We start from the raw sequence: 18,038 nt of genomic DNA on the forward strand, positions 1-18,038 counted from the left end.
ACACAATGTTACAAACACTCAAACACTACTAGTTTTCTACCCAAAGCTCTTTCTACTCTTCTTCACAGAGAGAATTATAATACTGTTTGAATTTGTGCATGTGTGTGTGTATAATAATAATATAACTTCTTCTGCAGCTGGAGATGGCTACAAGGTAGTTCCATCCAGTAAGATACTTGAGCAAATTTACTACAAATTTCTGAGAAAGCTTTTACTTTCCTGTTAAGGCACCAACTTACCCTTTCTTTATTCTTTCTTGAAATTACACTTCATGCTGGGAGGAGTCAGCCTTGTTGTACCCATCAGGGAAGATACGCAAGGAAGAAACCCATGCTGTTACAGAGATGATCAAGTGAAAAACCACAGGATTCCTGGACACTGATGACATGTTGCAGCTCTGTGTCACACCAGCTGTTGAAGCTTTTCAGTTTTTGGAGGAAAATAAACTCCAATTTGCTTAAACCAACTACAGTTGCATTTCTGTTACATACAGCCAAGTCTCATTTCAACTGATAATCCAAAATAGTTAGTAAAATTACCAGAGACTTAAATGAAATGCTTTTGTGGTTTGGCCATAGCTATAAAAAATTATTAGTGTACAGAAGCACAGCAGAAATCTTAGGGGAAGGAAACCAAAGAGAAAAATAAAAGCAAGGATTTTTAAAAGTATAAATGCAAACAGTGGTGGTGGTAAATAATGATATCAATGAGAACAAGGAGAAGTAGCAATAATTCTGGTTTTAGCTGAGTTATTAGGATGAGGTTACATTAATACATTTAATGATCACACAAAAATGAGTTATTCACTGAAAAATGCTAATTTCAGGAATCCAAGACAACCAGTCACAAAGACAACCTAATTTCTTTTTTTTTTTAAGATTTATTTTATTTATTTGAAAGACAGAGTTACAGAGAAAGGTAGAGACACAGAGAGAGGTCTTCCATCTGCTGGTTCACTCCCCAGATGGCCGCAATGGCCGGAGCTGCGCCGATCCAAAGCCAAGAGCCATGAGCTTCTTCTGGGTCTCCCACACAGGTGCAGGGGCCCAAGCACTTGGGCCATCTTCTACCGCTTTCCCAGGCCATAGCAGAGAGGTGGATCAGAAGAGGAGCAGCTGGGACTAGAACCGATGCCCATGTGGGATGCTGGTGCTTCAGGCCAGGGCTTCAACCACTGAGCCACAGCACTGGCCCCCCTAATTACTTTTGAAAACTGAATAGATGACTAGCAACTATTCTCTGTTTACAAGATTCACTTGTACGTAGTGCATTCAGCATCATTTAAATAGAAAATAAACTGCATACCAAATTATGCTTGTGTCTTTCCAGAGAATGCGGGACAGTCCATTTGGGTACCAGCCAGAAACATCAAGCCTGCAACTGACAGCCAACCAGAAGCAGCTGAACAAGACTGAGAGTCCGCCTTGTTAGCAGATGCACCTGCCCTATCATCCTACCCTGAGGAACTGCCCATAGCCACATCCATTACTGTTTTATACCCCACTAGCTCTGCTCAGCCACTCGAATGGCCCACAGCCTGTGTGCAGTCAAGCCATTCGTGATTAACATTGTTCCTCATTCCTACCCCCATCTGAGCAAGCACTCCTGTGGTCTCCCGTTTTGAGCGCTGGTTAGTCAACGACGGGTAAGATCCCTGGGGGACAACCTAAGACAGGCACAGCCTCATACAGAGACCATATGGAAACGGGTCAACAATGGTATGGCCAAGAATCATGCCTCCGTTGCTCAAAAATAAATGAAAAGGGGGAAATGTGGTGGAATGAGAAGGCCATGCCAAGATGGCTGCTGGCAACAGAAACTGCCTGGCAACAGGGTGTGATTGGTTAGGGCATAGACCACCCCTTGACTAGATTGGCTGCCTTGGCTATATAAGCTGTTGTAGCAACTGAAATAAACGAGTCTGCAGGCTGCTTTCCTCAGGCCTGCTTTCACCTGACTCCCCGGGCCTGTGGGTGACTTCGTGCCTTTTGTCCCCACCACGCTCTCCTCCCAGAAACGAATCCACCTCAACACCAAATAAAAATTCCAATTGATATTTTGGTTACTAAACTCAGCAATAATTATGAAAATTAATTTTCAGTGTCAGTTTTTAAATAGGATAAAAAGTAGTATGTAATGAACTTAATAATTTCAGAAGCCACAAAATCAAATGAGAGAAACATTTCTTGTCACCAAGCAACTGTCATTAGTTATGCCAGTTAGTCTCTATGTGTGATGTTTGCTCAATGCATATATTTGTGGCAACAGAAGATCTTTGCATATATAAAATGGGGACAACATGTAAAATGGAACATAAAAGAAAGTTTAAATTCAAAGAAATCAAGAAACAAAGAAATATTACCTGAAAATTAAATAGGCTATATACATACTAAATAATTATTTAAATAAAAAATACACCTTGTGGCCCAGATTATGTCTTGAAAAACTACATCAGAACACATACTTTAATGTTGCTTCCTGCACTTGACATGTCTTCATCCTCTACACTGTCAGGTAAGAATATCCTGGAAATCAATTTATCTAGCCTCAAGATGAGGACAAGCTTCAGCACAAATGATCACATTTGAAAAGCTGATATGATCAAAGCCCTTGAGCACACAAAGTACATAGTACAAATATTGCTGCCTCACAGATATGGTAACAATCTGCCAGATGGGAAATAATGTGGTAGGACTTTAACATTTTTATCCTGGAGTGAAAGATAATGAACCCATAGCTCCAAATGGAAGCAAGCAACCCACAAGGAGAAGGCTTGGCAAGTATAAAATCTTTCATCATTTTAGATACACTACAGCTTGACCTGTGGACCCCAGCTCCAAAATTTCACAACTGACAAGAAAAGTCTAAATGAAAGACAAATGTGTTTTGCTTATAAATACACAATTAATTAGAAAAGAACAGTTGAAATAAACATTATATATCTCTTATTTGATGTTGCATTTTTCCTCAAAATGTTAACTTGAAACTCATAATCAATGTAGAAGAGCTTATACATATTTAAAACTGTGTTAGAGCATTTCTTGAGTGCTCTGTAAGTCAGCCAATAACATTTTTGAATCACCTCTAAACATTCCACTGAGTTTTATAATTGCAGTTAAAACAGTTCATGTGACATCTGCATGCAGTTGTTGACAGATGAGAAGATAAACTTACGTGCCAGGTATTGTACTTCCAGTTGTTTTAAATTTAAATTAACATTCTTTCCTAATTTCCCATCTTGGTGACTATGATGACAAATTCAGCTTTGCAAAGACCTAGAATCAATCGTGAGTTCTGAATTGTTCAGGTGTTTAATTATTCATTAATCTGAATGAAGCATACGAAAATAGTTTACTTGGACAGTTTCTTTCATCAGTTCTAAGACTTCTCATCCAACTTTCTCACTATCTACATCCTATAAAAATCTCTCCTCTTTCTCTCTCTCTCTCTCTCGCTCCCACCCTACCCTCCCCCCCAGCTATCATTTTCCAATTACAGCTACCATTTCTCAATTAACAACCAGAAGGAACAAAGGTATGGCCGTACCAATAGACAGAAAGTTTGTATGTTGAGATGTAGCTATTGAACAATGCTTTTAAAGCATGCATAAAATATAAACATAGTATGTTAACAGAATCCACAACCCAAGCAAAGAATGTTGGATTATAAAGATACAAATGATTTTAACTCTAAGGTTCAACAGATTCAGGTCATAATAGAATAATTTAGAAAGTCACTCCCAAGTCAGACTGATATTAACAATATAAAAGTCTTGGTACATATGTCTAAAAGTGTTCTTTTGCTAAATATAAAGTAAACTTTTAAATTATAAAATTATAAAACATTTTTAATCCCTTAGGAAAGAATAAGGGAGCAGGACGAAAGGCAGTGCTTTGGCAGAAAAGCACATGCCTTTCCATAAATCCCTACTAGATTTTCTACCATATTTTATTGGCCAGAACTACCCCATGGTGACACTAATGGCAAAGGAAGCTAGGAAGCACTAAGGTTTTTGTTTTGATTTTTTTTAACCAGAAGATTAACGACCTCAAACACAATTTGGTCCTAACTAAATTTAAAATTTCTAATCAACACTTTGAATTACACTAAGAAAATAAATATGACTCAGCTGAGCCAAAGCATAATACACAACACATGACCAAGTCTGCGAGGAGGAAAAAGCAGTACATCTGTGCCCTGTGATACTTCCCAGGTGTTGCCAAAGCCTCCAACAGACTAACTTTTCAAGACAGCTGAAGCAAAAGTGCAGGGACATGAAAAGTCGGAGCAGAATCACCTCCTCCTGATCCTGACCCACAGTGGACCAGACCAGAGCTCAATGACTGTCTTTCATTAAGGAAAGTATGATGCATGGTCCAAAAATTATGGCAAAATAGGAAATTATTACAAGTTTTTAGGTTTTATTTTGCTTGCTTTCTGTCTCCTTGTACGTACCAAAATAAATATGTTAAATGTGTTGTTATAAAAGTTTCATCACAGTTTTAATATTTACAGTTCCCAGAGCATTTATCTTTAATGTTTTAAATTATGGATAGGCCTTTCATTGTTGTTCTAATATCTCATATGCTGGTGCTTATTTTTTGGCATAACTAGATAGTGTATATTTTAACTTAATTGAATTTTAAAATCCACCACATAGTTTTTGCAGTTGGACACATAACTATTGGTTATTTTTTGCCAAGTCTAAGTTCTTGTCTATAATTATGTCCCACAAAAAGTAACTCTATGTGTGTGTGTGTGTCTGTGTGTGTGTATAACATGAAAATACACAAAACACCTTATATCTTGGAATCTTATAGATTGTTTTCTTCAGATTTTATTTCATACCTAAAGATTGTAACATAGTGGGATGCAAGCAGAATGCGAGGTGATGTGACTTCAACACTGATGAGCCAGCTGTGGCAAGTGCAGTTTTCTCAAGATAGAAAGAAGAGAGAGGTTCAAAAAGCTCACAACAAATTCACATAAGCTTTTAACTCCATTTGCCCATGAAGTTTTTCCAGTAAGCTTTGATGTAGTAAACACTAATAGAAGTTACATAACATTTCTATTGATATTTGCTTATAACTGTAACTGGAAGTGTGAAAGGCAATGCCAAAAGTCAAGAAAAAGCATATTTCAGAAAAAAAGCAAACAATAGAAATATCTTCTATATAAGAATGATATCAGAGAGAAAAAAATTCCTTAATTGAATTAAATAAAAGGGGAAAAAAGGTTCTCCAAAAGTTAGAAGCCAGAAGTTCCAAATTATTTAGCACTACTACATATAGAATAATCAAATGTTGAATAAAGTAGGAATTACTACTTGTAAAAAATTTGGTTAACTTATCTAGCAATGAGAACAAGTTTTTTATTGAGTAGCTAACATTTTACAAAGACTACTGTAAATTATATTTACCTCTTAATTACACAGAGAAGTCAAATTGTGATAAGTAAATATGACCCAGATGTATTGTAACTGTGCTTCAACCCCCTGCTGCAAAACATTTGCTCTGATCCAACACACCCTCTGGGTCTACATGCACAGGAACTAAGCATTCTCAATTTCCTGAGAATGTGTCCTGCTGCCCTTATATACTTAGATGTATCATCCAAAATTTACTGATTTCAATTTGTAGCAATGGAATGAATTCATTTGACAAAATTTTAACAAATTTATACATCATGTCAATGACCATCTTCCTCCCTAACCAAAAAACAAAACCAAGTATCAGTGAAGAGGAGAAAGCTCTGGTTCTTCACACTAAATGCACAAACCATGCATATACAATGTATATTTCTGTATTTATAGATAAATATTATATACTAAGCTTTTAAGTCATGAAGCTAATACTAATATTTTTTCTTTTTTAAATTAATACTATATTAAGGCCAAAGCTACCCTAAAATCAAAGTATTATCTATGAATCAGTATAGTAGGAAGATATTTGTATAATTCAAAATGAAAACACATTAGAACATCTGGAACTTGATTTTCCAAAAGAATTTAAGTTAAAATTTAAAGTTATTCTACAAAAAGTCTCAATAAAAATTTAACATCTTTGTGTAATAACATTTATGTTGTAACACTAAGTGGTATATACAGTGAATCATTTCTGGCAGCGATGGTCACAGTTATTTTATAATTTATAAAAAGCAATTTGAGCTGTTCTTAAAAATATTTGCCTGCAAAGAGTATGCTACAGTGTTACTGGTAAATCATGCATCTTGAGAGATTTGTGTGCCATTAAGTTAAAACAAAACCCATAATAACATATATTAAAATCCATGTTAAGATATTTAGGTGATATTTTGTTAAAGAATGAAGTTTTAAACACATCTTTAGCTGGAAGTTGTAAAAGTTCAGATTAATGGCAACTGACTGTTCCACATTTTATAGAGGTATGTATTAAAACTATTACCTAGGGGCCTGTGCTGTGGCATAGCTGGTTAAGCCGCCGCCTTCAGTACCAATGTCCCATATGGGCACCGATTCGAGTCCCGGCTGCTCTACTTCCCATCCAGCTCTCTGCTATGGCCTGGGAAAGCAGCAGAAGATGGCCCAAGTCCTTGGGCCCCTGCACCCACATGGGAAGACCTGGAGGAAGCCCTTGGCTCCTGGCTTCAGATCAGCGCAGCTCTGGCTGTTGCAGCCAATTGAGGAGTGAACCAGCGAATAGAAGATCTCTCTCTCTCTCTCTCTTTGCCTCTCCTTCTCTCTCCGTGTAACTCTGACTTTCAAATAAATAAATAAATCTTAAAAAAATACAAAAAACTAACATCTAACTTACTCACTAAGCAAGTTTTTAATACTTAGACACAATACACAGAGCACACAGTATATCATATACTTTATCTCAATATCAGATTTAATTTTAGCATATAGATACCTTAATAAATAATGTATCATTCAATTTTTTGCACTTGATCTTAGCCTTTGAATGAAAAATTACATTGTGTTTATACTAATAGTATTATTCCAAGTCTTGGAAACTCACATAGATTCCCTATGGGAGGAAGCACTATTATCTAAGGATATTTGGCTATGTGCGCCCTTCACCCTCTCACCACAATGTAACATTTTACAGTGATGCAGTAAAATTAACGTCAACATAAAGAGTACCTCTTATAAGAAAAAAAATGGCACACTAGGGCAAGATTTAAATTACAGATGATTTCTAGAGGAAGCTTGAGGGTCCCCTACATGTGTCCTCTAAGTGTGACATGAGGTAGTCACCTTAGCACTATCCCTAGTGTAAGATATGTAGAAAAACATTAGCTGAAAAAGAAACACAGCAAAAGAAAGTAACATTCATTTTAAATTATTTTACTTTTTATTCTTCAAGATACACGTCACTGTACATTACATTATAGTAATATATAACTATGCTGTGCTCATGTGGCCATCACAAAAAGGTGCTTTTTCTAAGTAAACCATAATTGGTCTATAACAGAGCAAGACTCACTGCTGTTATTGTTAAGGAGGAAAGAAACTTTTCCATTTAAATGTATGATATCATTAGCTACTTAATCTGTATATCTAGAGTAGCTTCAAATTACCCGATTTTAAGTGTGATGGTCATGACTCATAAATACTTTTGGTTTTGATAAAATTCTAATTTGGCATGGATGGACATCAAGATGAAAAGACACACCAAGGACTCAAAGAGAACAAACAGTGAATCACTACCCTCTCAAAACTACAGTTTGGCTCTGATACATATACAAGCATTAGTTTGTGTTTTAGGGAAGTCAGAAATGCCATGACCCATAAGCAAACATGAATCTGAATATGTGATTTATTTTTCAAAACATAAACTTGGAGATGACTTGCAAAAGGATAAAATAACTAAATACACACAACAGACACAAACAACCAAAAAAAATTAAAAATATTCCATGTAGGCAATGAGATTGTGGTAAATTAGACCACAGGATTTTAAAACAGCCCCACATCTGGTATTTGATATTAATTGGTTGCTTGCAAGGAACTAGGAGTGAACAGAAATAGCAACCCCACTTACAGTTTACAAGAATTCAATTATAGGACTTATTTAGGTAACTGTGTGGTCACTCCAATTAAAAGAAAATCAATGGGGACAGCACCGTGGCGTAGTAGTAGGCTAAGCTTCCTACTGAGGTGCCAACATCCCTTATAGGCACTGGTTCATTTCCTGACTGCTCCTTTTCTGATCCAGCTCCCTTCTAATGGCCTGGGAAAGCAATGGAAGATGGCTCAAGCTCCTGGCTCCTGGCTCCTGGCTCCTGGATTTGGATCCACCCAACTCCTGCCATTGTGGCAATTTGGGGAGTGAACCTGTGGATAGAAGACCTCTGTGTTCCTCCCTCTCTCTCTGTCTGTAACGCTAACTCTCAAATAAATACATATTTTAAAAAAGAAAGAAAATCAAGATTATTTTTTAAACAATTTCAGTCTAATTTAATTTGACCAATTTTTCCACATTTTATTCAGGGGGAAGGGGAGAGAGGGAAGCAAATTAGTCTGCTTTTTCTATTATAACAAAATAGTTGAGGCAGGGTAACTTTATTAGAAATAAAGGTTTATTAACTCACAGCTCTGGGGATTCAAAAGTACAAGACCAGGCAGGGTGGGGCCATCATTGGTTTGATCCCTGACTGACTGTCTAACAGCTAAGGATATCAAAATAGTAGGAGTGTGGGTCTGGACACAGGAAGCCATAGACAGACCCTGGAGCAACATCCCTTCTGAGAGCACACCCCTAAATGATCTAGGCCCTTCCATGAGACTCTCCCTCGTAGAGGTCCCAACTCCTAATCTGCCATACTTAAGACCAAGCTTCCAACACATGAACTTTGAGAGGACATATTTAAACCACAGGCAAACCATAGTTTGTAGTAATTTAAGAGTACACAAAGGAAAGAGAAAATGAACTATTTACTTGGTGAAAAATTGTAAGGTCATTACCAACACATCTTTTTAAATAGGGTAATCATGTATGCCATTTCAGAAAAAGGCTTAAACCTTGGAACATTACTTGTCTGGGGAGGTAGAGAAACAGGCATCTTCCCATACTCCCAGTCAGTTCCCAAAAGGCATTGCTCATCCCAGTCACATATGCACAAATCTTCCCTATCAACCACAATCTTGAAGTCTGCTACTTTTTGTAATTTTTAAAAATTCTTTTCTAGCACTTTAGCAAGTTGGAACCAAAAGTATTATTAATTTCATGGATGTTTTCCCTCATACAAAGGAATATTAAATAAGCAATCTATTTTTTTCCTGTTTCTGCTTTGTTAAAAGCATATCACTTTCATTAGAAAAATAAGCTAGTATGAGAGTGAAAAATTACTGTGAAAAATTTTTAGTAAGATTTAAATTTGAACACTGTAACTGCAGAAAACAATAGTACCTAAAGTAAACCTTCATTTTATTAATATATTCAGTTATAATCTTGAACTAAAAATATAGAAATCACTTATTAAAAAGGTCATTCCAGGAACTACATGTAGAAGACTACTTACAGTATAGTATTCTCTAATTTTTTATTCAGTTATATATATTGCCTGAGTATCTATGTGATGTTTAGTCCTTTCTTCCAGATTCAGTCAGTAAAAAAAAATCTCTATTTAGAAATATTTGTATGGTATCTGGTCAGAAGTTCCTAAAATACTCCAACATCTGTACTGGAATTCTAAGGAAGTGAATACTTTCAAGATGTCATGTAATAAAAAATATGTTGTCAGCTCTTCAAGAGCTGGAAAATGCATGCAATACTTATTCTTAATTCCCCTTTCCTGCCTGCTCAAATGCTTCCTACACCTCCGTCATGGCAAAGCGTTCAGCACACAGTGACCATGCAGTTCATAGCATTGACTGACTGGCAACTGGCAAACTGAACCATCCAAAAAACCAACTACAGTATTTCTGAATCAATTAGAGTGCCCGCAATACCACACTTACCCTCTGAGAAGCAAAGTGTCTACTTCATGATTCATCTCAATGACAGTACCAATGACACCCACTTTTCTGGTCGCCATTCAGGAAGTGGGCCCACAGGGAAATTACATATTCTAAACAAATTCACACAAGTTTACCACTTGCATATAATGTGCTACCATCATATTTTCTTTATATTTTCTTCAATGAAAGTATATTTTTAATATATAAAAATTCCCCCATAATTTTCCAACATGTTTATATATTTATTGTTACATTATAAAAACCTGAGATGTTTACATATTAAAGAAGCAACACCAGCACTTTTCATTTACAGAATTTAAACTTGAATGTTTAACCTGTCAATGTGTTCAGGATGAGTGCATAGGGAAATAGGGAATTATAAGGCATTGGAAAATGTTGTGTATGCTAAAGGCCTTTTCACCCAATAATCTAGGTATGAAGCCGGTTAGGGGAAGATCATCATCTCAGATTCTGCAGTTTGTGGTCATGGACCAGGGTTGCCGCCCTCTAAGACAGGCATAAACTAAGGCACCCGGGAGAGCTGGAAATGCATCATAAGCAGAACTGTAATATGTACATAGCCTTCGTATGAGAATGAACCAATACCTTGTATTTTCTCCAGCTATGTGAAAATGAAACATCAACATTACATCCTCTTGCCATAATTTATAAACTGGGGAAGTGTGTTGGTCAGCTTATAATATAATCATGCAATAAATTAGATGCAGGTTGCTGGAGAATCAGTTACATCATATGCCTTGAAAATATTTACAGGCAGGTGCCTTGGTGCAGCAAGTCAATCCTCAGCCTTCAGCGCTGGCATCATCCCATATGGGCACCGGTTCTAGTCCTGACTGCTCCTCTTCCAATCCAGCTCTCTGCTGCGGCCTGGGAAGATGGCCCAAGTGCTTGGGCCCCTGCACCTGCATGGGAGACCAGGAAGAAGCACCTGGTTCCTGGCTTTGGATCGGCATAGCTCCGGCTGTTGCGGCCATTTGCGGAATGAACTAACGGAAGGAAGACCTTTCCCTCAGTCTCTCCCTATCCCTGTCTGTAACTCTACCTCTCAAATGAATAAATAAAATATTTTTTAAAAAGAAAATATTTACAGGCTATGTTTTCTTTCTAATTATGAAACCTTTAGACTTAACAAAAATTTACAGAATGCCTACTATGTGCCAGTCATGATTCCAAGGGATGGAGATACTATATATAAATATATATTCTTGTTTGGCAAGTATTTTTAGACAGTTCATTGAAATAGAACAAAACAATTCAGAAATGTATGAGATTAGATTCTCTGTAGTTTATACACTTATTTGTTGGTCAGTTGGCAATTTAGAAAAACAAAGGAGTGATAACCTTCAAGTGTCCTAAAAATCCTCTTAAAATCTGCTTAAAAGTAGAACCTGTTGATAGTAAAAGAAAGAAAGAAAGGAAGGAAGGAAGGAAGGAAGGAAGGAAGGAAGGAAGGTGGGATAAGGGAATAAGCTAAATAAATAGTGTAACTTTTAGCTGCTGTTATAAAATTTTTAAATGTAGAAAAACTCAAATTCAAAAGACATATATCTAGATATACTCTTTATCCTCAAAACAACCTTATAAAACGGGTATTAATTATTGTCTTTATTTTACATATAACGTAGTAGAAAGAAACTAAGGAACTTGTCCGTGGCCAAACAAGTAGTAAGTGGCATAGCCAGGAGGTAAACTCATAGAGCCAGATTGCAAACATGGAAACATAGGTTATGGAGCCTGCACTTTCATCCATGTCACCTCACTTATGCCTAAACAGTTACATCACTGAAACAAGTGACAGTTAATGCTATGGAAACCCCCAGAAATGTTGACAATGAGTTCTAGACATTTTTAGCATGTGTAAAGCAAAATGGCTGGGCTCTGCACTGAGAAAATCAGCTAGTTTTGTTTTCAAATTTTACCATTTAAGACTGAATACTTGAATATTGCAAAAAAAAAAAAAAAAAAGCAAGGACAATTTGTAATTTGGAGACCAAGCTTTAGGTTAGGTTCAAATAAATTGCAAAATAAATGTGTAAACTCCTAATGACTTCAGAAGTCAAAACCACAACTTTCTTTTTTAAAAAAAAGATTTATTTATTTATTTATTTATTATTCGAAAGAGTTACAGAGAGGCAGAGTAAGAGAGAGAAGAAAGAAGGAAGGTTGGGAGGGAGAGGGAGAGGGAGAGGGAGAGGGAGAGGGAGAGGGAGAGGGAGAGGGAGAGGGAGAGGGAGAGGGAGAGGGAGAGGGAGTCTTCCATCCACTGTTAAAGGCTAGAGCTGAGCCAGTCCAAAGCCAGGAGCTTCCTCCAGATCTGTCATATGAGTGCAGGGGCCCAAGCCTTGGGCCATCCTTTGCTGCTTTCCCAGGCCCAGCAGCAAGGAGGCTAGACAGAAAGTGGAGCAGCAGGGACTGGAACCAGCACCCATATGGGTTGCCGGTGCTGCATGCCAGGACTTTAACCCGCTGCACCACAGCACTGGTCCCACAAATCTTTTTAAAGAAATTTTCATACAATCTAAGGAAAAGCCAACATAACCATTAACGAGTAACCATTAAAGAATCAGATAGCTAGGAAAAGGGAGCAAGGGCCCAGGCCTTCAAATTTGCAACCTTTTGCCTCCTCAGAAAGAGGCTCTTAAGTGGAACACTGAGCCTCTACCATAAACTGATGCAGGGTGTGGTGAAGGGGGGAAAGGAGTTCAAAGGTTTCTACTTCCACAAACATCAAACATTTCCCTAATCCTAAAAGTGCTTTCTAAAGATTTATTGGGGGTAGGGGTTTCCTGCTAGGAAGTATGGATACTACAACACGAAGCACCAAGAAGCCCCTAATCAATGACTAAAATTTACACCCATGATAATGATCTACTTTATCTGAATAAAATTTATCTTTTCATTTTTAATACAGGATAATAGTATATATATATTATATATATATTATTAATGTCTCCATAGAGGGTGTAGTAATGTTTGAAATGTTCAATACTTTGTAAGTATATTACACAATTTAAGTACTACTGACCCCCAACAATTAATTTCCTAAATGGGATGTGAATTTCTAAAACTTAATTTGCTTCCCCAATGATCTCTGGTCTAGTTAAATCTTAAGTGCTCTATAGAATAATGCTGTCATAATCTACTCTCTATGCACGAACACCAATTTCTTCTCTGGAACACCCCAATTCCACAAGAAGGATCAACACTGTCCTATCACTAAAACACTGATGTCAAGGTTAATTCCTCCCACTCAACTTTCCCGTTAACCAGTGGCAAGACATAGGGGTTCCTCCTCTGTAACAGCGCCCTCTTCTGTTCCCAAGGCCACTGTTCTGCTCCATCTATTCCCATATTCCCATCTAGATTGTTTCTGTAGTTTCTTCACACCACCATTCCTCTAGTATGAGTTCTTCTGACTTTAATCAATCTCATTCCATGAGTCTCCTTACTGTATATGTCATTCATCAGCTCAAAGCAGGAATAAGCCTCCATGATCTACATCGCGAAGTGTAAATTTCTTTGACTGGCTCAGGCCATATCAATATGACCCTGACTGTTGCTCTAAATGTTTGTAAGAGTGTTCATTGTTATCCTACATTGCCCCTCAACTCCAAAGAGTTCTACTTACCTCCTCAACTCCTCACCTTCTCACCTGACTCAAGACACTAAATGGATTTAAGTGGATTCTCGTGCTTGATGCATTCATCTGCTGGAAATTCATATCCAAGACAACTCTAACTCTGCTCCTATGTCAAACCTCCCAGACCAACTAGGTCACACTGATGAGTCTCACCTAAACTTCAGGACATGACAATGCTTTGGTACCAAATGCTAGACAAGATGATGATATTTGTTCAAAAGCCTTTATTTTTTTAACTTGGCTTGTAAACTCCTTGAAGGAAGGAAAAATGGCTTACCCCTTTTAAGACGACCTACAGCTACTTTGCAAACTCAAAAATTACATAAGGAAGATGATAAAGTCAATGGAATCAGCCATTGATATACATCATAGGTTAGTGAGTCTGAAACTTTCAGTGTATGTAGGATGATGGCTAAAATTCCATGTATATTCCCTTCACCCAAACTCAGCATTTGGTTCATCTCAGGTAAGGGGAATAAACTAAAGACTTCCAAGGAATTCTGATGCAGCTGGCACACAGATAGTATTCTGAGAAACACTGTCATTGATTAAATTGAAACAGTAAACAAAAAAAAGACAAGTCTAAAGTATGCAGAATTATAAAGGATATAAGATGAAAATCTGACATTTCAAACTAGTTGCCATTACTAGGAAGCTGTTTTAGATATTCAACACAAACTATAAGTACTTTTACTATGTTACCTTTAAAAAGCTACTTACTTTAAAGCAATTAGTACTAATATTAAGCTAATGTGCTTTTTATATTTAAGCTGTCGATGTAGGATTATTTACAGTTATTAATATAAAACAAAATACATCATTCAATAATACTTCTAGGCTATTTACTTAATTGACACAAGACTGTTAATCTTTAAAATTTTTTGTCAAGTTCTATCAACAATGAAAACACTTGCAATGTAAAATATGCTCTCCATGCATTTATTAATCTCAAAATATGTCAAGATCCAGATACATATGGTCCTAAAACAACTGGTCACAAACCAACTTTTAAAATTGAACTCCTTAACTCCAATCAGAATGAATTCTACTTATTCTTATATTGCAAATGAATAGATGTAGGCAATCTAGTGCTTATTCTAGGTTTTAAAATTTTCTTCAATTTAATGACAATTTAAAATGTTTCCTCTTTTTTCCATATCATTCCAGTTAAATTTTACTTTAGCCTATCTTACTTTTCTGACATTAACCAATCTACACTAACATCCTTCAGAGTAACATTTTAGGACTTTTCAGTGAACCATGCAACCACAAATAATTAGAAAAAAGGAACCCAGGAACATGAAGATCTTGACTCCACATGTAATTTCATATCCATTTCTTAGTATGGCTTTGGGTGCAGGGTGAAGGACTGAATGGCTTAACCTTGGTTAGTATTTTTAAATTTTTAAAAATATTTTGAGTTAAAAAATACCCAAACTACCAATATGTAAATTTCCAAAATTTGCATTTTTTGAGATTATGTATATTTAGCAACTTCTATTTGTCTTCCTAAATATCTTCTTGGATGTATACAATTCACAGAAAATTAAAAATTCCCTCCTTCCTAGTTCTTCTCTAGTGCTTAAGTCTAAATGAGACACTTCTATAGGCCACTAGGGAGAGACATGGAGTATTTGGATCAGTCTTTGGATCAGCTGCATGTCAAGACAGCAGGACATAGCAGTTTCACCAAAGGAATAATGTCACATGCCCTGTCAAGGCTCTATTCACTCACTGGGGAACACTTCAAAATAGCAATACTACAATGCTGTAGTCTTTGGAGCTCACAGACTTCATATGATGTTTCATCACATGGGAAAAGAACCCATATCACACACAGAGTATCAATCCATATTCACTATGCAAAATTTAAAATATAGTTAAATATGGAAAGGAAACTTTGCAAACAAAACAACATAAGATAATTCAATGTCAATGGGAATATCTGATGACATCATTAATGAAGATAATTTTGAAAATTAAAATTAACTAACCTTATTATCCTCCAATCCCACATCTATACATGAAATGCCCATTACCACATGCACTCAGGGGCTCATTCATTCAAGTTCACTCCAGCAATGAATGATTCTCATACACCTTATTGGATTATCAGGAACTGCTTCTCATTTTACTTCTTCACACTTCCTTACTGTAAACCAAAGTCACTATAGGCAATAGAGAAGTGTTGCTTTACTAAGTCATACTTCTACGTTTGACTTTGCAAAAACAGAAAGTGAATAGGTACCTAAAAATTCAAGGACTCAAATTACAGGAAGTGTCACTGAATCCAACACTACATTTTGCAATATTTAAGGATAGAAAGATATTATCATTGCTATAGTTACAGCAATATAAGTATTCACCTTGAAAATAATTTTTTTCAATTCTCTGAATGCACTCTATTCTATAACTTAATATGTACATTGCTTTTTTTACTCAAACGGTTCTTGACTCCTATATTGAACTAAAAAATCTGACATTTTAGTTTTTCCCAGAATTTAAGTACAGAAGCAGTTTGATTATTAACAATTAGTCTTCTCAATCTTAACTGTATTTCAAAAATATATCTGGGAAGGCAATTTAATCTACACCACCAGTATATGTTAATCAATAAAGTCAACTCAAAGTTGGCATTAACACACTGCTGGCACTTCTCCAACTGCCATGGGTCGAAATAAACCACAGCAGCCTAGTTCCCAGCTAGGGGTACTGCAAGTGTTTGAGCTGAGACAACTCACAGTATGTCCGATATAAAACTTCTTTAGGAGTTCAAGAGCTTTCTTAAGCATACCTTTTATCATATGTCAGGTATGAACTTTTTAGGTAACAACTCTTTGAGAAGAGTCGGTAGAAGCAGGCATAAACATGATAACTCTTTTTTGAAAATCAGAGTACCTCAAAAGTGTCTTAGCAACATTTTCCTGAAAGGATTAAACACTTATTTAACAAAAACAAACCAAAAAACGCCAACAAAACCTCAATTTTTAGTATGTCATCAATGGTTTTGGAGATGCAAGGTTGAAAATGACCTTGTTAGATTACGACCGATAGGACTCTAACCTTCTCTTAAATCTTAAGCTTGACCAACTTCAGGTTCTTAAGTCTTAAGCCCAGTAACCAAATTCCCTTACACTTTATTCTGAAATCGCACATAGCGTCCTAAGAACGCTCCAGGAGAACAAGCCTCTGTTGAGTGGTCTTCTGCGCCTCAGAAGCTGCAAGGAGTCCCAAGAACCAGCTGGGCAAAGCAAAACGCCCTTGCGGATCAGAAGGAACTCATGCTGTGCCCAGCCGCGCAAAGTTCCGGACCCCCTCGCTGCACCAGCAGAGCCCACTCTGAAACAGACTGCGGGGGTCCCTATCACCAGGGAGCCCTCAGGAGGGCCCTTCTAGGCGGGTAACTTGCTTTCCTATCAAAGATCAACTTTCCATTGAAAAAGAAAAGTTTGCCGCGATGCGGCGTGCTCTGAGCTAAGTAACTTTGGCTATCCCATGCACCCAAGGTTAAACAAGTACGCAAGTCCTCGGCGGCACCCAAAGTCGGAACCCGCAGGATCGCACCCCTACCTTGGCCTCCTCAGCGTCCTGCTCCACGTCGGAGAAGCCCAGTCCCGACTCGAAGGCGGCGGCGGCGGGCGCCTCGCGCGGACCCGGCAGCAGCGCAGCGGCGAGCAGGGAACACGCCAGAGACAAGAAGCCCAGCAAGTGCATGGTGGAAGGACCGGGAGCGGGGAATCCGGTCCGCTGGCGGGGGGCAGGGGTGGGGCGTGGGCGCCCCTGCGAGGCTGAGGTCCCCTCCTGGTCCCTTTCTCCCGATCTCCTACCGGTGACCCCCCTGGGCGAGCCGGAGGCGGTGGGCGCGAGTCCGGGGCTCCGCGTTGCCAACTTTGCAAGGCGCTCTCCCAACCAGTGCTGGGGAAGGGCGACGGGTGTCAGGTAAAAGCCTCACAGGAAACCGGACATCCGAGCTCCCTTCATTCGGAGCCCGCCGCGAGGTGAAGCGAGGGCGAGGGCGAGGGCGGCCGGCTCCGCGCTTCGCGTGTTTGTTTTTGCTTGTTGGAAAGAGGGGGAGAAAGCGAAAACACCCCGCGATTCTCACCGCCTCCGAACCCACCAGAGCCCTCGTCCCCCTCCTCCCTCCCCTTCCCCGAACTGAGTGGAGCCGGGGAGCGGGAGAGGCGGCGGCGGCGCTGCCGGGGGCGGGAGGAGGGCGGCGGGGCGCCCGGCGGCGGCGGCGGCGGCGAGGCCCGGGAGCTCCGCGGCGCTGGAGCCTCCAGAGCGCGCGGGGCTGAGCGGCGGCGGCGGCGGCGGCGGCGGCGGCGGCGGCGGGCGCAGGGGCAGGGCATGACTGATGCGCCCTCTGCCTGCGCTTATGTGAGAGAAAGCGGCCGAGGGAGGGAGCGTGCCGAGCCTGGGCCGCCCTCCCCTCTC

General features: G+C 38.6%; 1 protein-coding gene across 2 annotated transcripts in view; it reads right to left on the bottom strand.

Moving 5' to 3' along the window:
- VEGFC (vascular endothelial growth factor C) overlaps positions 1-17,831 on the bottom strand; it is a 117,500-nt gene extending 99,669 nt beyond the window's left edge. The window contains exon 1 of one of the 2 annotated variants that reach the window (XM_002709481.5): positions 17,175-17,831. In XM_002709481.5, coding sequence (XP_002709527.1) covers positions 17,175-17,318 — 144 coding nt within the window. In that variant the 5' untranslated portion in view covers positions 17,319-17,831. The remainder of the gene's footprint in view (positions 1-17,174) is intronic. The other variant, XM_051832528.2, reaches the window with a different exon arrangement.
- Between the last annotated feature and the right edge of the window lie 207 nt (positions 17,832-18,038).

The sequence above is a fragment of the Oryctolagus cuniculus genome, chromosome 2 (genome assembly GCF_964237555.1).
Source record: "Oryctolagus cuniculus chromosome 2, mOryCun1.1, whole genome shotgun sequence".
Taxonomy (NCBI): domain Eukaryota; kingdom Metazoa; phylum Chordata; class Mammalia; order Lagomorpha; family Leporidae; genus Oryctolagus; species Oryctolagus cuniculus.